The sequence below is a fragment of the Pipra filicauda genome, unplaced genomic scaffold (genome assembly GCF_003945595.2).
Source record: "Pipra filicauda isolate LSUMZ 115617 unplaced genomic scaffold, ASM394559v2 scaffold560_size303775_pilon, whole genome shotgun sequence".
In the NCBI taxonomy this organism is placed as follows: domain Eukaryota; kingdom Metazoa; phylum Chordata; class Aves; order Passeriformes; family Pipridae; genus Pipra; species Pipra filicauda.
In genome coordinates, this window is record NW_024104710.1 from 223106 (window position 1) to 247860 (window position 24755).

Here is a 24755-nt window from a genome sequence, read left to right on the forward strand (position 1 = left end):
GCCTGAAGATCAAAGATCTCTTAATACAAAGGTTAACACCTGAAATTCAGTTTTGGCAAGGTATTGTGACATACTGTTAGGTCCAATCCCTCTTCTCTCTCTCTTATTCCAGGAGACCACTCATCTATGCAAGCCATTGTAGAGTACTGCAACCAGAGAAGTTTCTGAAGTTTACCATAGATAATCTGTTACTCATGTCCTGTTTTGTTCTGTCTCACATTCCCTCAGTTTTTCATGCCTTGTACTCAGTGTACTCTACTAGTATTTCTACTTATATTTGGTTGAGAAGAACTGTTTGTCTGCTTTTGCAGTGTAACTTTCAGTAATGGAGTGCACACATAAGAACCTAGGACCTATTTAAATTGTAGTGAAAAAAACAGTATTATGTAAGAATTGAATCTTTAACAATTTCTATGACAAGTTTTCTGTTTTTTGAGGATAAGTAGAAATTGTCTTTTGTGCAGGGCAAAAGCAAACTTAAACTTTGTAGGTGGAACCTTCGAATTTTTTTTGGAAATAACAGGTTTCTTGTACATATCTTCCAAGTTCATTATCTTTCCTACAAAAGACCGGAAGAGACCTATCCACGTTAGTTGAGAAGGCACGATTGTTTATGTCTCAAACCTTTTTGCATTGAGAACTATGAATAATGTGGCAGCATTACCTACAGCTGAGTCTGTCATTTCTTTTCCCTTTCTCCTTCCCACTAACAGGCATAGGAACCAGTGCTGTTTTTACTGCCTTCCGAATCTAGATTTGTCTTCTGATGTCTGATGCAACATCTTACAGGTGAAAAAAAGTCATTGTTCTCGAGTTTGACAGCTAGTGGATATAGGAAAATGGAGAATCTACTAGAGAAAACTAAAATCCTTCAGCAGAGAGCTTTTAACAGGCCTTTACTGCTTATTTGGCATTGAGTAATCTTGTTATTTTTCCACTCACTTGGATTTTATCACTCCATATAGTAGACTTTGCAGGAATATTACTGTTTACTTTGACTGCATGCCAGATATCTACTGAAAAATAAGGGAAAACACTACTACTGAATCAAAGCTGCTAAGAAAGATGGTTTATGTATTTACACAGAGAGGGAAAATGATATAAACACTATACATACAGAGATGGACTAAAAATACTTTCCCACAACCGACGCTTTTCTCCCCACGAGGGAACTGCCCAAACCACTCTGCTCAGTACCCGGAAGAGAAGAGAGAGCTGACGTAACATGGTATGGAATATATTATTGGCAGAAGACACATCAAATGACCTATCCTATTTCCATTTTCCTCCTCGGGGAGAATAACAAACCCATTACAATCTCCACCCCTTATTCCATACCATTTTACATCACACTCATATCCCATATTCACCTATATCCTGCGCTTATGTGAGTCTTGTCTTCTACGGTTGTCCCGTTGTTGATCACCAGCATCAGCTTAGTTCGGGTCTTCCTCATCTAGTGACTCTTCCTGCAACATACAACTCAGAATACAAATTAGCTTTTCCCAAGCTTAAAACTCCTTGAGGCACACACTGGGTTTTCCCATCTTCTCTCATTATCCACCAAGTATGTCTGGGTCCTTGAGCAAAGACAATCCCATGAATGGGTTTGCCTTTGCTCAAGGGAGGGTTAACCCAAACTGCTTTACCTAACATACCCCTCAAGTGAATCACTGGGACTTTGGCACCATCCACATCTGTGAAGGGGCTCTGTTTGGGCAGGGCCAGCTTGACTGATGGAACCTCTAGTGTTGACTAACCATGTAGCCTTTGCTAGGTGCTGATCCCAATTTTTGAAAGTCCCCCCACCCAGTGCCTTCAAAGTAGTTTTCAACAATCCGTTGCATCACTCAACTTTTCCAGCGGCTGGTGCATGACATGGAATATGATATACCCATTCAGTGCAATGTTCCCTTGCCCAAGTACTAACTAAACTGTTTTTGAGATGAGTCCCATTGTCTGATTCAATTCGCTCTGGGGTGCTGTGTCACCATCGTACTTGCTTTTCAAGACCCAAAATGGTATTTTGGGCAGTTGCGTGAGGCACTGGATAAGTCTCTAACCATCCAGTGGTTGCTTCCACCATGGTGAGCACGTAGCGCTTACCTTGGCGGGTCTGTGGCAGTGTGATGTAGTCAACCTGCCAAGCTTCCCCATATCTATACCTATCCCAACGTCCACCATACCATAGGGGCTTCATTCTCTTTGCTTGTTTAATGGCAGTGCATGTCTCACAATCATGGATAACCTGGGAAATAGTATCCATAGTTAAATCCACCCTTCAGTCTCATGCCCATCTCTAAGTGGCATCTCTGCCCTGATGGCCTGAAGCATCATGTGCCCATCAAGCTAAGAACAACTCTCCCTTGTGCTGCCAATCTAGATCTACTTGAGACACCTTGACTTGTGCAGCTCAGTCTGCTTGTTTGTTGTTGTGATGTTCTTCATTAGCTCGATTTTTGGGTACATGGGCATCTACATGGTGGACTCTCACAGTCAACTTCTCAACCCGAGCGGCAATGTCTTGTCATAAATCAGCACCCCAGATAGATTTTCCTCCACATTTCCAGTTAGTCTTCTTCCACCGATCCAGCCAGCCCCACAGAGCATTGGCTATCATCCATGAGTCTGTGTAGAGGTAAAGCCTTGGTCGTCCTTCTCGTTCAGCAATGTCCAGGGCCAACTGAACGGCTTTGAGCTCTGTGAACTGACTCGATTCACCTTCTCCTTCAAGTAGCTTCTACCACTTGTCGAGTGGGACTCCAGACAGCTGCTTTCCACTTCCAGTTCTTCCCTACAATATGTCAAGAACCATCAGTGAAGAGCGCATAACGTGTTTCTTCTTCAGGTAACTGATTGTATGGTGGAGCTTCTTCAGCCCAATTCACTTGTTCCTCTTCCTCCTCATCAGCCAGACTGAAGTTTCCACCTTCAGGCCAATTTGTTATGATTTCTAGGATTCCAGGGCGATTTGAGTTTCCAATTCAGGCACATTGTGTAATCAAGGCAATCCACTTACTCCCATCAGTGGCATGATGGGTAGGGGGCACCTTTCCTTTGAACATCCAGCTCAGCATTGGTAGTTGGGGTGCCAGGAAGAGCCGTGTTTCTGTGCCAATCACCTCTGAGGCTGCTTGTATTCCTTCATAAGCCGCTAGGATTTCCTTCTCCATGGGGGTGTAGTTGGCTTCAGATCCTCTGTAGCTTCAGCTCCACAAACCAAGTGCTCAGCCTTGGGTCTCACCAGGTACTTTTTACCAGAGGCTCCAGGAGGGACCATTATCCCTGGCTGCAGAATAAAGTACATTTTTCATATTTGGTTCTGTCCTGACTGGTCCAAGGGCCACGGTGTGTGCAATCTCCTGCTTAATCTGTTTAAAGGCTTGCTGTTGTTCAGGACCCCATTGGAAATCATTCTTCTTACAGGTCATTAAGTAAAGAGGGCACACAATTTGACTGTATTCAGGAATGTGCATCCTCCAAAAACCTATGACCCCAGGAAAGCTTGTGTTTCTTTCTTGTTAGTTGGTGGAGCCATCGCTATGATCTTGTTGATGACTTCCATTGGAATCTGACGACGTCCATCTTACCATTTCACCCCTAAGAACTGGATCTCTCTGGCAGGTCCCTTGACCTTACTCTTTTTGATGGCGAAACCGGCTTTGAGGAGAATCTGGATAATTTCCTTTCCTTTCTCAAAAACTTCCTCTGCTGTGTCCCTCCATACAATAATGTCATCAATATATTGTATGCGTTCTGGAGCCTTACCCTTCTCTAGTGTAGCCTGAATCAGTCTATGGCAGATGGTGGAACTGTGTTTCCGCCCCTGGGGCAGCCGGTTCCAGGTGTCCTGCACGCCCCCTCCACATGAAAGCAAACTGCAGCCTGCACTCTTCTGCTAAGGGGATGGAGAAGAACGCATTTACAATATCGATGGTGGTGTACCACTTCGCTGCCTCAGACTCCAGTTCGTACTGGAGCCCCAACATGTCTGGCACAGCGGCACTCAGCAGCGGGGTAACTTCATTCAAGCCACGATAGTCCACAGTCAGTCTCCATCCTCCATCAGACTTATGTACAAGCCAGATGGGGCTATTGAAGGGAGGGGTTCTTACGGACCACCCCTTGGCTCTCCAGCTCTTGGATCATTTTATCGATGTGGATCACAGCGTCTCGGTTCATTCGGTATCGTTGTCTATGTACTATTGTAGTGGCTGTTGACACTTGTTGATCTTTGACTTGTGACTATCCCACAATGGAAGGATCTTCTGAGAGGCCAGGCAGGGTAGATAATTGTTTAAATTTCTCTGTAGCCACTGTGGCTACACCAAAAGCCCATCGATACCCCTTTGGATCTTTGAAGTATCCTCTCCTGAGGTAATCAATACCTAGGATGCAAGGGGCCTCTGGACCAGTCACAATGGGGTGCTTTTCCCATTTTTCCCCTGTTAAACTTACTTCAGCCTCTAGCACTGATAATTCTTGACGTCCCCCTGTCACTCCAGAAATCCAGATGGGCTCTGTGCCTTTATGCCCTGATGTCATCAAAGTGTACTGTGCACTACAGTGCAGTTTTATTGTCAGCTAAAGCTTTATATCTCTGTGGATCTGATGTGCCAGGCCATCAAACCCACCCAGTCTGGTAAACCCTATTGTCCCTTTCCTTCTCCTAGCTGAAGGCAGGGCCCCTCTACTGTTCTTGGTCAGAGTATTCACTGTCTGATCCTTACATTGCCCAGCCAGAGGTTCCTTCATCAGGATCACAGGAATTGATCTCGGTCTTTCTGCATCTCAAAGGTCACTGATCTCTTTCTGGAGCCTCTGCATCAACTGCACGGAGGGCCTTCTTACTAGGTTTCTTCCCTCTTAATTCTCGTACCCAGGCTCCAAGTTTATAGGTATAGTTTATAGCTTCTTCATGTCTTCACCTTGGTCACGCAGAAAGAACCGTAGTTCACCATGTGGCCTGCTCTTGGGAATTCCTTTCCTTCTGAGTGGAACAGGAGGAGACCAAGACCGATTTCTTAGGCTGTCTCTGCAGCAGTTCTCACATTTGGGGCATTTATAAGACCTCTCTGTCCTCTCCCCAGTGTAGGTACGCTGGTGTCGGAGATCGGAGCTTTCTCTGAAGTCTGACTTGCTGGACCGGGAGAGTGAGGAGGCTTCCATACCTTCTGCTGTACTCCGTATCCAGGCACAGATTGTATCCACATTTGATTAATGCATCTTTGGATGATATATTGTTATCAGGCAGTTAACATGTGATGCAGGGGCACCTTGAATTACTTTTCTCCACATGGGTAGCGTGCAAGGGACACTCTCTGGATTTAGGAAGTGGTGATCACCTGGGTCACTGTAAATGTATTCCAGCATGGCCAGTTCCCGCAGGTACTGGATGCCTTCCTCTGCAGTAGTCCACCTTCTTGGAGAGCTCATTAGATCTTCCTTGAATGGGTACCTTTCTCTCACGCTGATGAGGAGCCGAACCCAAAGACTGCTAATAAATCTCTCTCTTCCAATTTCTTGTTCAATTTCACGATCTCTAGCAACAGATCCTAGTTGCTGTGCTTCATGACCTTCTAATAGGTGACTTCTAGCCCCATTGTCCCAGCATCGTAGCAACCAGGTAAGAATTCATTCACCAGGCTGGCGGCTATAATCTCTCCGCAAATCCTGAAGTTCTGATGGGCTCAGGGACTGGGTGACTTCGCTTTCTTGTCTGAGTTCCTCTCTGATTCATCGACCTTCCTGTAGTAAAGAACTAGCCCTTTGCCTTGCCTCCTTTTCTTCTGTTATTAGTTCTGTTAGTCCGTTGCTTTCGTCCTCCCTTACTAATCACCGAGATAGGCATGTAGGTCCTGAAGATATCCTTACCCATGTCTTCCTTTTCACTACAGGGGCAATAATGACTTCAGATGTCGTAGTTTGGGTCCCTGTCTCAGTCATGGTCTTTTTAGAGTACTGAACAGCAACTCAATAGGCACAGGTCAGGCCCCAGTACAGGGCAAGAAGTTGCTGGTTTCAATCAGGGTAGGCAAGGCATCCTTCCATTAAATGACATGTCAGTTTGTTAGGGTTGAATACTTGTTCTGGTGTGAAGTCCCAAGCAACAGGGGGTGTTAGATGCCCTAAGAACCTGCCCAAATTCATCCACATCCCTTGCCACCCAGGAAATGACCCCTTTAGGGAACATCTCAGTAAATTCTCTCTCAAAATTGGTTTTGTCCTAACACAAGGCAACAAAGACAACACTATCTTCCCCACTCCCCATACTGTTTTAAGAGTATTGCTTATAACCAGTAACATAGCCAGACAACTCAGGTAAGGATTAGTAAGGATCATGGGCACCTTCATTACAAGACCCTCTATGTCAAAATTAAGAAGGGGAAAAAAATTGATTTTAACCCCTTGTAGGTCCTTTAAGAGGTAAGTTTCACATCCTGTCAAAACTGTTAGTAAAATTACAGGTATAGCCACTAAAACTGGGCAGATTGCCATATTTTTGTTATATGTTCCCAGGTTAGCAAAACAAACAGATAAGTGAGGCAGTTGTTTATATAAACAATGTTCCTTGGCAGTCTTCCCAAGTTTCGGTACCAATATGTAGTTGTTTACTTTGGCTGAACACCAGATATCTATTGAGGCTGTGCCCAGTCCTCCAGACGGAAGGTGAGGGGGTGGAAAGGGAAAACACTACTACCAAATCAAAGCTGCTAAGAAAGATGGTTTATGTATTTACACAAAGAGGGAAACTGATATAAACACTATACATACAGAGACAAACTAAAAATAAAGATACTTTCCCACAACTGACGCTCTTCTCCTCCCAGAACGAACTGCCCAAACCGCTCTGCTCAGTACCCGGAAGAGAAGAGAGAACTCGCTTCCTTCCCGTCTGTTTATATATCTGGGCTGATGTAACATGGTATGGAATATCTTATTGGCAGAAGACACATCAAATGACCTATCCTATTTCCATTTTCCTTCTCGGGGAGAATAACAAACCCATTACAATTACGTATGCTGAATAATGCCTTGTGATACCACAGTAACTATAGAGATGGAGAAAATTAGGTCTTTAAACTTGAAGGGAAGATATTGCTTGTTTTTTTCTTCTCCGTAAATTTGGCAATTTAGCAGATGTTTGCCCTATCTAGCAAACATGAATCAGACCTACCTGGGCTGAGGAACAGTGAGGATGATCACAAGAAAAGTGTGCTCTTATCTATATATCCCACTCTCTGCAGAGGACTTTGTTAAGCATAAAAAGTGTTGAACCTTGAGCACGCTGTCCAACTGAACAGTGAACTGATTGTGGGATCATGCTTAGTATTCATGTGATTTAAGACAGATGGAAGAATCACCATTCTCCAGGATGGCCTGTAAATTTCCTCTGGCAATGACTCAAGTGGACGTGTCTGAAAGAATGGGCATTTTTCTCACTGAAGAGGCTTTAAGGAAGTCTACCGACATGGTGGTATCAGCAGGCATGTGTTGTGTGGTAGTTTAGTCTAGGCCTTCCTTGGTGACCAGTTTGTAACAAAGGAAGGGCCCAGATTTACCCAGTATTCCCTATGATTTTTACGTAAGCCAGATTATAAGAAGAAAGGAGGAAAGGCCTTAGGTCTCTTTCCTTCCGGCGGCTTGGAGGTGCAGGTTCCCCGCTGTTGAGTCTGTCGGGTTGGGGAGTGAGGCCTGGTAAAGGCCTTGCCGACCTTGGGAGTTGGAGGTTGCTGGTGATCATTCCAGCGTGACTCTCCGTTGTCCCAAGGAGAGTAGTAAGATATTCTTTGCTAATTCTTTTAGTTGCTAGATCTTGGGCTATTGATCAGGATATATACATATTTTGTTTTGGTTTTGTTCCTTTTTTCCCTTTCCCCTTCCCTTTCCCTTTTCCTTGTGAAATTGTATATATATTTCAATTGTATATAACTGTAATGTAAGTATAAATATATTTTGATATATTGGTTTAGCTGTCTCTATCTCACTTCGGTTTTCTTGGCTGTTTTTTTCCCTCTTCTCCCTGAGGTTTTTTTGGGGGGGACACTTCTTGTGGTAAGGTTTGGAGACTTGGCAGGGAGCCAGCTTCAAACCATATCAGTTGTCATTCAGGTCTGTGCCATGCACACTGGACTTCCCTGGGAAAGTCTATCCTCAAGAAGTACATCAGAAACCTATTGATAAAAAGAGCATTGAACTTTCTTATTTTACAAATGATTGATGGTTATTTAATTTCAGTTATACTGTGCCAGATCAACTGGCAGAGAATTTGGTCTGAGAGACTGTTTTACACAAGGCGACTCTTTGCTCTGAAACATTGCAGGAGCCGCTACTGAAAGGTGAAAAGGGCTCTTCTTTCTCATTTTCACTGTGATGAACATCCTACATTTTATATGATCAGATTTGCATGGTACAGAGGTGAAATATGTTATTGTGTTTTTCTTATTATCACTGCCAGAAAGTAAGATGACTCACAAAATCAAACTACTTTTTGTTTGAAGAGTCAGCTGAATATGTGAAGCTGCTCCTTCTAATCTCTTTCCAGATGTTTGATAGACTGCCAGTAATGCACTGGAAGGAATCCTTGGTAATTCACATAAAGGAGTAAAAACCTGTACTTTATTCAGTAGTGTTAGGACTCGTAATGATTAATAATAATGCTTCATAATATTTAAAGTGGCTGACTACATACAGTATGTACTATGTAAGTTACTTCTAGTATCAAAACTGAATTTCATGCCAAAATCTGAAATGTAAAAGTTTATATGTTTTTAAAGTAAGATCATATATTTTAATATGCACCAAATGGGGCACTGGTGTTTTCAACTTTTTCTATGCAGTTTATTTTGTACTTAAATATTCTAGAAATTTATAAGGGCAAGAAGATAAATGATCTTAGTTGTTGATGTTTTTCATAAAAGCAGAACAGCAATCTTTTGCTTGAAGGGATACCGCTAACATTTAAGCCCATTCATAGCCCTAAATGGATGTGAATTTAAGTTGACTGTAAATAAATTTTACCAGAATAATGATCTACAGAGACAACTTTATATTATTCAGTAAATTACTGTATGTGTAAGTTTTCTGATATGGCAGTTAAAACAGGTACAACACCAAATCATATCCTTAAGAGATCTCTAAATACTTTAATATTTAAATTACTAAAAGTCTACTGTTTGTTTTATTTTTACTATGAGAATATCTGGTTAGTTACACTTGTTCTATATGTCGTGCAAATGTAGGAAGATAAGTTTCAAATGAAAGAATGTGACAAAATAGAAGTTACATATACTACACAATGCTGTACAAAGATGACAGTGGAATTTGTTGCTTGTCAATGAAACAACACATTACTCCATATGATGTGATAATGCTTGCTGCAGAAAGTATCATCTGTGCTATGAGAACTATCAACATTTCTGTTTTTCCTAATGTGCTGGTTTAAAAGTTAACCAGCAGGGGAAATGAACTCAGCTCAAAAGAGAGATTATAAGTCAGAATAACAATTTAATAAAATAATACAATAAGTACAATTATACAAACAAACAATTGGTCTTAACCCACAAAACCCAAATGTATAACCCAGTACCCTGGGGCATGAACAAAGTGGTGTTCCTTGGCCCCCCCCCGAGTCCAAAGTAAAGGGAGAGGGGAAAAACCTGCTGGTGGGAGAGTTGTTGCAGTCTGGTCAAAAGTGGTGATTGCAGTCCAGTTGAGGGTGGTGGTCTCAGTCTGGTTGAGAGCGGTGAGCTGCAGTCTTCCTCTGGATCCCACGAGTGGTAAAAAGGTTCCAAAACTCCAAGTTTATATATTCTCCAATTCAGGCAGGAATGCTCAGTCCTCCCCTCAGAGCAGGGAATTCCATAAAAGGGTATGAGGATGCTCAGTCCTTCCCTCAGAGCGGGGAATTCCATAAAAGGGTATGAGGATGCTCAGGAATATCTATAGGCCTCTACTGCTAACAACTTCTGGGAAATGGCATGGAAGGCTATAGAATACACAGTTTTGGGTTACACCCATACCATGATGAACTGGTCTCAGCTGTCCTAACTAGGACACCTAATTTGAAATACATCTAGTTTTAGTGTCAGTATTGTGTGCTAAGTTACAAGTAAACATCAGTTCACAATCCCCTACTCTCCTGTTTTAAAATCATAGCTACCAAAGTGGGATCAGACTGTGCTTTCTTACAAACACATGCTGCATTTGTTGAGCCTGCTGTATTTAGTAGAAAACAACCCTCACTCTAATTCTGGCAGTTGGTTTGATTCTGATCTTACATTAGTGTGTCTGATAATTTCAGTTGTGTTAACATGGTTACCCTGTAGTGAGTGGATTAGAATTCATCCATGTCTTCTGTTATATCACTCTTGAGAAGATGACGTGCCTAATAAATGCCTCACAACAAACCTTCATTCTCAGAAGTGTTATAGTGCTCTAAGTGGACAACTTATGCAATGCAGAGTATGCCCTGGAATTTGTGAATGGCGCTACAAGTTAGGATATAAGACTCTGATCATCTGCCAGCTATGTTGATAGTTAGGTAAAATATATACCTTTTCCTCACACCATAAAATACAAACACAGCTGCATAATATACACAGTCAAATATGAAGGAGCTAATAAGATTTTGCTTTCCAGGTATATAAATAATTTAATCAGTTTAATGACATTCTTCTATCTGAGAGATTCTCTAATTAGTAGATTATTGAACCAACACAAAAGGTATCTACCGTTCGCACCTGGAGGAATTCCTGTTGTCTTAAAAAGTGGAATCGAATTATATGAATATTCCTGTCATGCAATCTGTAAAGATAATAAGCCTCTGGCATTTTGTAAGCTATATAAATCCATGGATTTCACATTAAATATTTAAAGCACAGGAGGTGTTATTTGTTAGAATACTGATAAAAATTGTTCAGCCATTACAGCTGCGTTTTCCATTTGGTAAACCCCTCTTTGTTTGGGTTGCTTTAAAGCCTTTTGGTTTTTTTTTGTTTTTTTTTTTTTTTTTTTTTTTTTTTTTTTTTTTTTTTTTTTTTTTTTTTTTTTTTTTTTTTTTTTTTTTTTTTTTTTTTTAGTGGTACATTTTTCCACTTTCTCTGGAGGTGTTTTTTGGACTTTCTATGATAAACACTTAAAGTATTTTTACAGACGTTTCACCATTTTGATACGGAGAGCATATTCAAACCAGGAGTATAAACAGATGTGAAGCACGAAGATTTTTTCAAACACCAAAGAAATCTGCTTGAAATACTTCAAAAAGGGTGCCTTTTTTTCTGAATATATTTACAGAGGAGAAGCTTCTTCCCTGATGTGTGCTTCATTCTAAGAGTTGGTTTGGGATAACACTGGGGATGGAACTCATCAAGGTCAAATATAAACTAACATAATGAGGATATTGAACAATTCTTAAATAATAGAGGCCATGGGGAAGATGGCATGTGTTAATAGACTGCAGACTTGAACAGTAGCTCTTAGAGATGATAAAAATATGATAGCTATTTGTTTGAAAGTGACCTCCTAACAGTTTCAGTCCACGGGCAATCTAAAGTGAAAAACTTTGTTGGGAAAAGTCTCTCTATTTTAATGGATTGCCATGTCTGGAGCTGGAGCTGCAGCCAGGATAACTGATGACCTTTCAAGTCCTTAGAATAAATTATGATTTGTGTGCAAGAGTTGATAATGCAGTTAAAAAGATTTATGTAATAGTTCTTTAAAGAGCTCAAGGAATTAACTCAGTGTCATAAATTAGTAGGATTTACAAGTAGGAAATTACTTTACTGGAAAGTCCTTTTCATCCCATATGGTTTTGCCTCCAGATACTTGCTGATGTTTAAATGAAGAGATACCTGATGAACCCTCAGGCAACTCTGAAATTACAGGGGCACCTGTGTTGTTAACAACCTATCCAGCTTTAATAGCAGCCAGGTACTTCCCCTGTAAAGAAGTGAGCTTCTACCTGTAGGACATATATCATAACCTTGTCACAAAGTATTTTTAGACCTCAGGCTAAGTGACACACTAAAAGCTACTTTTACTCTTCTTGGCTTTATGGGTGGCCTAAGTAAATAATTTCTAGCTGCTCTAAAGCATATTAGGAACTCCACAGGACCTCTCCCTGTCAATGCATAGATATTTCTTTAGTTTGCAAAAGAATTCCATATTAAGTTTTAACAGTTCTGTTTAGGAGATGCTTGACACCTGTGTAACAAATGCATGATGATTGATCATATTACCACTACTGATAGTATCTATTTTTCAGTGTTTGACTAGAAAGATATAGACCTTCAAGGAAAGAAAAAGACTTCAGTAGTGATGTCTGAGCAGCGGCAAGAATTATTGCATTCACTTCCTCAGAACAGTTCCCACAAAAAAAATTAGAAAAGGGATGTCTCTCTCTTTGCCCCCTGCACCCTAGCCTCTGCTGCTTTTAGCTTGAAAACTCTCTGTAGTCATTTCACAGCCTCTGTCACTGAGAAAGCTTGATTTTCTGGTGAGGACAGCCACATGGAAGCCTGAAGCTTTAAATGTTATGAAGTCCGAAGGGTTTTTGTTTGTTTGGTTGGTTTTTTGTTTTGTTTTTGGTTTGGTTTGGTTTGGTTTTTTTGGTTTGGTTTTGGTTTTTTGTGGGTTTTTTTGTTGTTTTTGTTTGTTTGTTTGGTTGGTTTGTTTTGTTTTGTTTTTTGTTTTGTTTTGGTTTTGTTTTCGTTTGTTTGTTTGTTTGTTTTTTTAGCAGACTAGAGAAACAGCCATTATTTGAGAGGTTTGGATTGATATGTTCTATCACTTGCATTTTTTAATATACTTAAAAACATTTAGAAAACATGCATCATACTGCTTTTTTCCCTTATCCTGCCTTTTTAAAAATAATATTGTAGTAAATTTAAGCTAAATAAAATGGGGCAATGCCTAAGCTCATTGAAGTCTATTATTTCTTGGTCTCACTAGGTCAGCAATGAGATTTTCTAGATAAATGTATACATTTATGTTATGCAGATTTCCCTTTCTCTTAGCCTGAGACTTCAATATGCAATTTTTTTGGCTTTATGGCCCATGTTCCACTCTCCCAGTCCAAGGGAAATTGAGATGGGCTTAAATATCAAGGTACAGATTTTGTAATCCCACAAAAATGTTGATGCTCTTGAAAAATAACATTTTAATTAAAAAAAAATCAACTATTGCAATTTAACTAGAAGTAGATGTATCTATGGAGATTCTGGCAAAGGAAAATACTAATATAACAAACTGTTATTACATCTAGAAAGGAAGCTCATCTATGTTTTGGCAACATGGTTCTTTACAAGCAAAGCTGAACAAAATGTCTTTCCTCTTCATTTCTGCCCTGATCTTTTTCCTTTCCTCAACAAAGACCACTTACACCCACTTTTAAAAGTATGTCTGTAGTTGAATTTGATGATGTCATATGACAACATAGGATCATCATATGTATTATCAAGGACAAAGAAGGGTCGTGTCAAATAACCAAAAGAACTCATGTTTGTTATGAATCCCAGTGCACAACCCTACCTCTCATCCTCATACCTACAGAGCCACAGAAGCTCCAGTAAGTTCTAAACCAAACTAAATACATCTTTTCATGCATTTACAAACTTTTTGTAAAGACAGTGGAGTGAAAACATTACCTTTTTCTTTCATAAGCAGGCATTTACTTGATGTGGGTCAGCAGGTGTAAAATGCAAATATAGAAGATAGTGAAGACCATTGCTCCTGATGATTTTGGATGCCGATAATGTAAAACTTGTTTCTTGCTATGCAGCCTGTAATTTGGCATCTGCAGAAATAAAAATTGAGGGCTATGTTAAAGGAAAAATATAAGCATCTCATTAAAATTGATTTCAAACATGATACAGAGAGGATGAAGTTTGGGGAAATGCCAGGTATTTAATCAGGACAAATTAGACAACTCTATTTTATTAGTGCCTCTAATACTAATTGAATGAGCTTTGGATGCATCAGTGCACTGGGCTCTGATTATGTGTCTTGGTTTATTCTTCCATCACTTGGGCTTATTAGCTTACTGGTTAGATAAGCCCTTTTGTTACATCTACAGCTTGGATGCAATTGATTGTTTTCCTTTCCTTTGGCTAGCCAAAGATTGTGATAAGGTAATTCATGCTGTACTTCTGCTCTGATTTCTGAAACTTCTAATTTTTATTTAAGATTTTTCAGGCTTTATAGGAGAGAGTGAGTTAATTATGACACTATGGCCATCTGTCAATTGCTGCAAATGAGGATGTATTTATACATTGTCTTTTCTCCTAAATTTCCTTTGAGCACATACCATACTCTGATTTTTGATAAACGGGCTAGATTACCACCTGGCTTTACTGAAATATCTATTTTTACAGCCACAAGTTTGTTGGTGAAACTACCACAAAAGTAATTTTGTACCTGTAGCTTATTTATGCTCTGATCTCCCCTTAAGTCATCTAGCCATCTCATTACTTGTTCCACACTGGCAGTAGTGAATGCTGTAGCTCACCCTGCCAAAGGTACAAGGATGCAGCATCACAGGCATATGTTACGTTTAATGAACTACCTTATCAAGCTGATTCAGGCCTCTGGGGGCAAGGAAACTGTGATGCTACTTTCAGACCTTACCTCATACCCTATCACTTAGCTGTGATACAATAGTTTGCAATTTGTTTGAATCTGGACTGCTGGCTTTGGCCTGAGTTCAGTGCTAGAAAGTCTGCTAGAAATTGCTGGGTGAGAGAGGGCTGGTGCTTTTCAGCTGCATAGTCACACATGTGGCCATCCCAGGTAGTTAGTTGTGGGGCATTAAAGTGGTATCTGCATTTTCTCCTCAGCTGTTGAATGGTAGAAGCCTGTGGTTGATCCAAGTCCCTGACAGCTGTTCCTAACCTTTGACTTGTATCTTGGCTCTGGCTCACAACCCTTGGATCATACCCTGGCTCTGATTTCTGCCTCTTGGCAACTTGTCTGGTTCCTTTCTTTGGCTTCAGCCTTGGCTTGTATTCTGGCCCTGGCTCCAGACTTTTGGCTGTTAGGTGGGTTCCAGAATTTCAGTGTTTATCCCTGTTACAGGCTTCGGTATGAATTGGCTGTGCCCTTGTGTCCTGCAGTGAATGGTCTGCAAACATTTAATAATACTGGGATTGTGTACAAGGGAGGAAAATGTAATTGTTGAGGAAACTTGTCTCTGGAAGTCCATGCTCCATCGTCTGTCCCTGAGATCAACCAGAGTGAGGTTTTGCAAAGACAGAGATGCTATTTTTAGTAAAGTTGAAAACTGATAAATATTTTTCCCATGTTTTTTGAAGCATCTCAGCTCACACAGTCTAAATGCTGGTTTACTATATGTATATAGGAAAGGGGAAAATGAGCCATTTTGGTGTCCTGGAGTGTATATTTGGACTGCAAACATTCACTACAAAGCAGAGAAGTTATAAAAAATAACCAAAAAGCAAAACCAAAAAAAACCCCCAAACATAAACAACGAAAAGAAAACGCCAAAAAAACCCCAAAAGCAACCAACCAGCCAAAAAAACAGAGAGGAAAAGGGAGAACTTACTTCTAAAATGTGTTCTTGAATTGTCCAGGTTTCTTTACTTTTTGATTGAGGAGGGAGTAAGAGAAACAGTGGAGGAAAGAAGATTTTTGATGGAGAGGAAGCTTCTTCTGTATATCAACGATTGTATTTTTTTTATTAATTTTTTATTAGTGTGATGTGATGTTTAAGCTTAGAAGATTAAACCATGTGGACCTGGATCTTAATCTGAGCTGAGTCCTAAGGAAAGATAAACTGTGCTAGAATGCAGATCTTCAGGGAATAGACATGCACTGCAGCGCATTGACAGCCAGGAGCCAAGGGCATGCAATAGCAGAAAACAAATACTTAAGGAAAACTAAAAATATTAATCTCCTACTGAAGATTTTTCAATGCCTATCTGCTGAGCGAGGTCTTATTTTTATTTCTACTTGTATATCAGCATGACCTCACATTCTGAAATCACGTAAATCAGGAATAGCCTCATCAGTCAAAATGTCTGGTTCCAGACCAGTCTAGCTCTTATTTGCATGCATACAATACACAGTATAACTGATAATTCTGGTTTGGTTTTTTTATTAAAACCAAAACAAACAAACAAAATTAAACCACCACAACCCAAACAGAAATATGTAGACTTTTGACAAGGTTGTGGATGGAACAGTAGAAAGAATGAGAGGAAGGGAAGTTTGATAAGTGGGGGATGAGAGAGACTATAACTTCCTGAAAGTGTTGGCAAATCTTCTAGGGGGGTAGCAGACAAAGGGCATGGGAGATGGTGGATAGCGCAGGAAAAATCTGGAGGGCTTAGAACAACGGGAGGCACTAGGCTTGTATCTAAGCTTTTGAAAGAAGACAGTTTTCCTATAGGCAGAAATTATTGCATGGACTTAATTACAGTCCAGGAAGGCACTGAGAGTTTGATTTGTGTTGGAAAGCAAAACTGGTGGAAAAGGTGGCTGACTTGTAGGATGGATGTTACTTTCTCCCATGCCAAAAATTGATTTCATTAAACTCAAAACCCTCGGGAATAGGAAACTTTATTTTCTCTTTCTTGTCCCCAACTGAGGTCAAAGTGGAGCTTGTTATTTTAGCAGGATTTTCTATTAAACATTTAAATTTAGACTGATTGTGTTTGGTTTCTGTCATTCCTGTCATATTTATTGACAATACTCTCGGGCAAGCCACTTTCAAGTCTGAGTCTTGTAACAACACTCCCTGCCTCCTGATTTAAATGTTTTCAAACCAGACTTCTACTGTACGCATTTTTCTTGCTCCCTTCCAGCATCTTGTCTCTGTAGATTCCCTGTAATCCTCTAACTTTTTAGTAACATGTTTTGTTGTCTCGTGCTGGATGTCTCATTGGTCTAAGTCTTCTTTGCTGGATTTTTTTTGAAGAGTGATAACCTTGTATCAGTCTACTAAGCAGAGTCTGGTAGATGCCAGCATATATGTTATGGCAAAAGCAGACAGTCCAGTGCAGTGCTGTATGGCTTTTTGGATAGAGGTACTTAAACATGTTTCTCTGTGTGGAGATCTCAGACTTCCCCTTGTCCTAGTTAGGACAACTGAGACTAGTTCATCATGGTATGGGTGTAACTCAAAACTGTGTATTCTATAGCCTTCCATGCCATTTCCCAGAAACTGTTATCAATGAACCATTTCCACCATCTGCCCATAGAGCCTGACTCCTCAGGCTATAAACTAGGTGTCAAGAGGCCTGTGAGATAGGAGGATGGTCTTGTCCTCACACCCTTTGTGGAACTCCCCGCCATGAGGGAAGTGCTGGGCATTCCTGCCTGAACTGCAGGATATATAATCTTGGAGTCCTGGAACATTTTTACCCATTCGTGGGATCCAGAGGAAGACTGCAGCTCATCGCTCTCAAACAGACTTAGACCACCACCCTATACTGGACTGCAATCACCACTTTTGACCAGACTGCAACAGCTCTCCCACCAGCAGGTTCTTCCCCTCTCCCTTTACTTTGGACTCGGGGGGGGGCCCAAGAAACACCACTTTGTTCATGCCCCAGGGTACTGGGTTATACATTTGGGTTTTGTGGGTTAAGACCAATTGTTTGTTTGTATGATTGTACTTACTGTATTATTGTAATAAATTGTTATTCTGACTTATAATCTCTCCTTTGAGTTGAGTTCATTTCCCCTGCTGGTTAACTCTTAAACCAGCACACCCCTCAAGTCCAGGAGACCGTTGGTACCAATTGCATTGTCTTGGAATTCAGTGCTTAAAGGTCTGTGAATTCTCTGGAAATCTTATTTGTCCAGATAAACACTAACTCGAAAGAAGTGGTACAGCAAATATTTTTCCTCTCCTTTTGTGCTTCTCCACAGGTGCTACGCAACACAAGCTTGGGAGCTGGAACTGAAATGATGATCTGTGTGCAGTTCTTACTTGTCTAATAAAAGTACATTCCTACTTAATTCAAAGTCACATTCCAGACTGCACAAAATTTGTGCTGTTATATAACCTCTTTTACATATCCAGTGCAGCAGGTCATCTTGCACTCACTGTGTGTTAGTAATGGATTACCTTTTTCATAGCTGTAGACTCAGCCTGTCTGTCTAAGCTTCAGGCACTCTCTCAGTGATTACAGACAACTCCCTTTTAGAAGAAGACACAGGAAAAAACAGCAATCATGGTGGGCCTTCTTCAGCTCTTGTCAGTCTTCTTGGGAATTATGTAATTGTCTAAGTATAAGGTGTGAAAATCTAGCTGCACTAACAAATTTGGACTGCATACAGCAGCCTTCTGGCTGGTTTTATGTTGAACTGGTTTGCTTGTTACTGGAAAACATTACTTATATTGTTGGTCTAGGATGTAGCAGGAGAAGAATTAAGAGACTTAATTCCTTTGAATCGTCAGTTGCTTTTGGAGAAACCAACTCAATAGCTTTATAACTGGATCTGACTTTTAGTTCCTTTCAGTCCATCAGATTCAGGCCAACTTTCTCAACTCTTTTAAGCCCAAATAACGTTTCTTGGGAGCTGACAAATCTTAGTCAAATCACTGCTGTGTCCTTGTTTCTGCTTTCCCCTCTCCACTCTGTCCCATGGATACAGTGTATTTTGTCAAACCTATATCAAGTCTATCAGTTTCTGCTGTTAGTCATTGTTGCCTGCTGTTTTTACTCTTGCTCTCAGACACCTGGTTGTTTTCTCATCAAAACCAAAGCACTTCCTTGTAATTAAACAGCCGTAGGACATTGCATTCCCGTAAATAGGCCTCAAGGGCCAATGTCACAGAATGATATCTGGAGATCATGTAGTTCAACCCCCTCCTGAAAGCAGAAGAGTCCTTTCCCCAACTGGGACTAATACCTGTCTGTGCCTGACAGGTACCAGGTTTGCCTGTCTACAGGCCACTAACTTTACCCTTTTACACTCAACAGGTTCCTGTTTCTAAAACTGAAACCTTACTGTATGGGGCTTATCCGGTACCAATATTATACCAAATTGTGCTGAGTGTTATCAATCCTCCTTATCCGCAAAACTGACTTTGGCAAAATTGTTATGCTTAACAGTATCTGTTGGCTTAGCAGAATTTTTTATGTTCCTGTTATGTCTGAGAACATTATGTTTTCTGTTCTTTCCATTTTTGTTTAATTGTTTTAGAAAGGAACCTCAAAAAGCTAATTGTTTTAACAGAAAAGCAATGCATTTAAAAATAGTTATTGCTTCAGTGTTGCTGCAAATTATGGTGTCATATCAAAATTTGTAGTTCGCACAACAGTAAAGCGCATGCTTGAGACAAGCCTGGAGTCAATTGTTAAACTGTTGGGTTTTTTTTCATAAAATAGTTCTTCCAGAGAGTTTGAAAACCTGTGAGGCTTTGGCTTTAAACAATTTACTTGAGAAGAAATGCAACCAACGTATCATCTACTTATGTATATAATAGCACCAGCTACCCTTGTAATTTGAACTGCCTGGATTAATCAAGCAGCTACCTGATTTAAAATTGGACTACAAATGAGCAAGTAAATACTTAGTTGTTTTGAATAAGTCAGAGTTTGGGGAGTTTGTGTCAGCAGTCTTGCTGGTTTTTTGGCAGCTATATTAACGAGCAGCTTTTCTTTCATTTTTCAAATAAAAGCAAAACAGCCTTTGAATTTTATACTCAGAAATTCCACTCATCTGCCTAATGTTCTTTTTTTAATTAGAAGGATACACATATGACTTAATTAATCAGGCCTATCCTAGGGAATTTTGCATTTATTAATGGTTTCTGCACTCAAACACATTATTAAGGGATTTGTGCTAAGTACCTGACATAAAACAGCCTAATTTTGCTTGCTTTGCTTAATGTATTGAGAAACGGCTTGTTGATCAGATTTCGAAACATTCATGCTAAGAACTAATGTCCTATTTAGAATGCTTAAAACTGCAGCAATTTAGCAACTGAGTACTCTAGGGGGTTCTATTTAAAATAAAGTCAGTGCCAGGCAAGAAATGAGAAGAATGGAACTTCTTTGACTACAGTGATGATGGAAGAAAGTAAAATAAGAAAGACTACTTTTTTGAAGGCTTTTCTTTTTTTTTTTTTTTTTTATTAATAGAAATGAAGTGGAATAAACATATACCTTTACCCATTCATCAAGAACTGGAATCTGTGATTGTTTTTAATTTTTGATTTAGTTTGGTTTTTTTGACATTCTTGGAGGTTGTACCAGGTGGACAAAAATATAAAAGAACTAGTGATTTTTACAGGAGCTAGCCTGGAGCTCGCTACCATTTGGGCCCATTTGGGCCCTCAACACCCAAGTAAGTTCACTTTCCCATTGGGACTACAAAGGGGCCAGGAGAAATAGTTCCCTGAAGTCATTTCATGAAGAGTTTATTGTCTTCAAGGAGCATGGGCACATTTCTGGAACTCCTGCATATGCTTGCCTTAAGTAGTATTCCTGTGTCTCATCCTGAGTAGGGACTGACTATCCTCATTTTTGTGTATATGTCCTGGTGCAGTGCCCTATCTAAAGAGAAACAGCAGATGCTTAACAGAAGTTTTTCTGTGTTGAAGCTAAGATTTTTTTTTTTATGAGAGTGATACCGACTCATGCACTCTCACACTAACGCACATGAAGGTAAGCAGAAATCCTTTCTAGAAAGGAAGAAGAATTTATGCTCATGTGGTCAGAAATAAAGATATCACTGTATAGGTAAAATTTCCATCTTTGCAGATTGTCTCTCAGCAAAACAACTTGGCTTCTATCCATTTGGGTCTGGGTCTGAGTGTGTTCCATTCTTTGGAGCACTATTATTTTACTCTCTTTGATGTCCTGCCTGAGTCAAAGACACTGTGTTCTCTCATTGTGATTCTGGTGATAGAGGACAGATAGATTGCTTAAATTGATCCTTTTCACAGTTGCAGTTTCTAGACACTGCAAGCTTCAGTTCACCTGCCTGGGGAAATGTGAAGGATCCCAGTGAGAAGGATGACTGTTGCCTTACATAGCCTCAAGGAACCATACAAAAAAAAATACTTTCTAAAGCAGTCTTCTCCCTGTTTTTAAATATTTTCAAGTCCCATTTACTTAAGAATTAGGATCCTCTCTCTCTGTCTCCTCCCTCCCTCTCCCACCCCTTTGCTTTCTTCCACTGGGACAGTAATTCTTTACTCCTCTTTCCAAAATAATTGATGACTGCCCTTCTTTGTAACTTTAGTCCTGCTTGTCTATTGTCAGGTGTTTTGTTGCTGAAAAGTTCACCTGGAATTCCCAGGCAGTGATGGCTAACGTTTGTCTTCTGGTCTTTTTGGTGAATAGAAGCTTATCCCGACTCAATCTTCTTTGTTAGTTCAGTTAAGTCTACAGGAATGAAGCACAAAGAGTTTGAAAGGAGTTTAATCCCAGGTGTGTACTTTAGGTCTCATAAAGTGTGCATGGACAGTTTCTCCAAATTTAAATGAAAGCTTGAAAGAGACATAGTTAATTTTGAAGAAACAGAAAAGTACCTTTGTGATGTATGGAAAGGAGAACAGGAAAGGGAAAAAAAGAGAAAATTGAATTATTTTCTAAAGGTTAAACCAGGCATTTTGAATTAATGTTAAAGTCTCATTTCCTCCCCTCTGATGGTTTGCCTGTCACTGAAGAGGATTAAAGTTATACGGGATCTGAATTCATGCAAATGTTAATGTGTTGACCTTATCCTGCTTACTTCATTTTTCTACTTCCCTTGATAGTAAGACTAACTCTCCCAGGCTAACCCTTTCAAAATGGATTCCTCTCCCATGTCCAGGTTCTTCAGAGAAAAATCAGAATGAACCACTCAAGCAAGTGGCAAGATGTATAGATGTTTGACGAGCTGGGCTTGATTTATTTCTCATCTTTGAAAATGTTTTTTATCTGTCACTATTTTTTTTCTTGCTTTTAACTACTAGTCTATAACTGTTTCATTTTCCTTTTTAAATTAATGAAATGTCTTATATAAGGTCAATAAGGAACTTGGTACAGGATTCCATTTATACTCAGGATTCCATACTCAAGCCATGCTGGTCTAGAACCAAGTGCTGTTTTGTTAGTTCTCTTCTCAGAGGAATTCAGCCTTCTGACAGTCCTGCATCTCTAATTTGCATTCTGAGCAGTGATCGGTGACTACTTTAACAGCAAAGGCATAGAAATGTTGGACCTTGCTTTTTATGTTACTTGAAAATGATAGTTTTATTCTGGAGACAATTTCAAGAACTGCCTGTCAGAGGCTGAAAAATGTTTTACAAACATAGATATGGAATTTAAACTTCCATAGCTACAAAAATTATGTCAGGATTAACCAAAACATGGGACCATAATTCCTCTAGTTTGGATCATTAGAAATTATTTTGAAGATGTCTGCTTAGAAGACTAGAAAAATAGTGAGCTATGATATATAGTGGTTGTTTATAAATTATGGTTGTTTTTCCGATTAAGAAAATGCATTATGCTTCTAGCATAGTTGATTCAGTATGCTTCTAGACTATATCATATATTTTAGTCATGGCAAATAAGATATACTAATGTGTTGCCTGAACATTAAATGTCTAATTAAAATGAAAGTGACACATAAGAGACTTTTGGGATTTTTGGAAGTGGGTGGAAGGGAAAGGAATTCCAATCAGTATGAGAACTCACAGAAGTCAAATATTGATGAAATTATCAAAATTTAATGAAACTGTAAAATAATCACGTCGGGGTTGACAGCAAGCCTGTCAGCAGCCTGGCATTTATCGACGAAGCAATCGACATTGACCAGATTACAGTATACCCCTGAAAGGAGGAGAACACAGCATGCAGAAGAATGTGGGCAACTTTCAGAAAGGAAGAAGATGCAGGACAGAAATGGACTTCCTGTACTTTTTACAAGTCAGGATGACTTGACAAAAACTGTGTTTACTAGTTTGCAACCAATCCTGGTGTGTGTATACATAAAAGTACCAATAGCAGTTTGACATGTGGATGGCCTGATGGCCTGATCTATGTGTACCAATAGCAGGATGACATGTGTATAGCCTGATATATGTTTATATGAAAACACCAATAGAAAGTTGACATGTGTCATATGTGAAAAGTATAAATGTTTGCAACCTGTTACAATAAAGTGATTACAGCCTTCTTGTAATCCTGTCCCTACTTTGGAAGAAGATTCTATGTCACACTGGCCATCCCCGACTTTAACAGCGACAGTCACAGATGGGAGTTGTTTACTTCAGAGAAGAAAAATAGCATTTAATAGCCCAGTTAAAAGAGATATGTGATAAAGGTGAGAGAACAGTAGAACAGTAGTATGGTCCTGTGATTTGTACCCTACAAATCTTGAAACTTTGCATTACTTCTCCTTTTTCAACTCCTAATCTGCTGGTTATCCTTACAGAAATCATTTATTGGTTGGCTACCTTCAGACTGCTCCCTCTGTAATGACATCCTGATATATTTGTTGCTGTTTACCAAACCAGACACCTTCTCAGTGAGAAGCTCCTCTCAGTGAGAGCACCTTGTTCTCATTCTGTGCTCCTGTTTTGGTTTTTTCCCACAGGAGGTTCAGTAATGTGTGTGCCATGTGTATACCTTGACTCTTGGCATTCTTCCTAGGACATCTGACTTAGGTGCTAGAAAGTGTTTACAGGTTCTGCGTGCAGTCTGAATGCAACTTAGACCTTTGCAACTGTTTCTGCTAATTAATTTTTTGTTGATTTAGCTAATAGTGCTCTGCATGAAAGATTTTTCTAGGCAGTGGCAAAATGGGTCTGTGTACTGTGTGGCAGATCAGAGAGGTCTTGTTCTTGTTACAGTATAGTTGATGCTTTATAGTTCAAATTAATAACCATAGACTGTTAATGTTGTCATCTGCTTGTGCCTCTTTGTCAAATTTTGTAACTCCCAGCACTGTATTTAGATGTACCTTTAGAGTAGTTGGGTCTGCCCGTATTAGAAGTACCTGAGCACTTTTTTAGTGCTGTGGTTTTTGTCATTTTTTTTCAAAGATCTGCTAAACCCTCCCTAGTTGTATGTTCACAATATGCTGTAAGACATGATGCATGTTCCTAAACAATCTCATGGATTGTCTCCTGGCAATAATTGAATCTTCAGCAGGGCATGTGTCCCACCAAGAGTGCTGATATCAGATACAACTTTTAACCCAGGGTGTCTCATTTTTCTCCCAAAACAGACTACATCTGTGTAGTGTGTACTGGACCTCCTTAACTCTGGTCACAGAAAACCTCCAAACACAGTTTTGTGATACAGTCTTGTGGTATCTATCACAGCTTTCTAAGGGGACAAGCAAAACTAGGAAAGTACTTAATGATTTTAACTGTTTTACTGGTGGCTGCAGCCTCTGAAGACAGCTCCTGTTCTGTCCTCTTGCTTCCTTTTTCAGCATAGCCACATCCTGCACTGGAGCCAATTAGGCTGGCTCCACTTCCCACTTCCAGCTGTTCCTCAGGCATCCAAACTCATCTCTGTAATAAAGTCTGGACATCTGTGGCAGCAGCTGGGAGCAGGCAAGGAGAGCCAGGGTTTTGAGGCCTGCCAGCTCTCTGTCTAGTGGTCTGAAGCCTCACTGTGTGGTACACACCCAAGCTTGGAGGATGGCTGCCTCTGGCATCCCGGTCCTCCTCGGGCCAGCACTGGCCTGGGCTTGCTGGGTGCTGGTGTGGCAGGGAGCAGGGCACATGGGATGCTGCTTGTACCCTCTCGCATGCTCAGCATCTGGGGGTTCACCAGTCTTGG

General features: G+C 40.1%; 1 protein-coding gene across 1 annotated transcript in view; it reads right to left on the minus strand.

The window, feature by feature from the left end:
* LOC120324502 overlaps window positions 1-24755 on the minus strand; it is a gene marked incomplete at both ends in the record, with an annotated part of 42694 nt that overhangs the window by 13086 nt on the left and 4853 nt on the right. Inside the window, 2 exon segments of the mRNA XM_039387427.1 lie at window positions 2000-2248; window positions 3927-4070. Of these exon segments, the coding sequence (XP_039243361.1) occupies window positions 2000-2248; window positions 3927-4070 (393 nt within the window).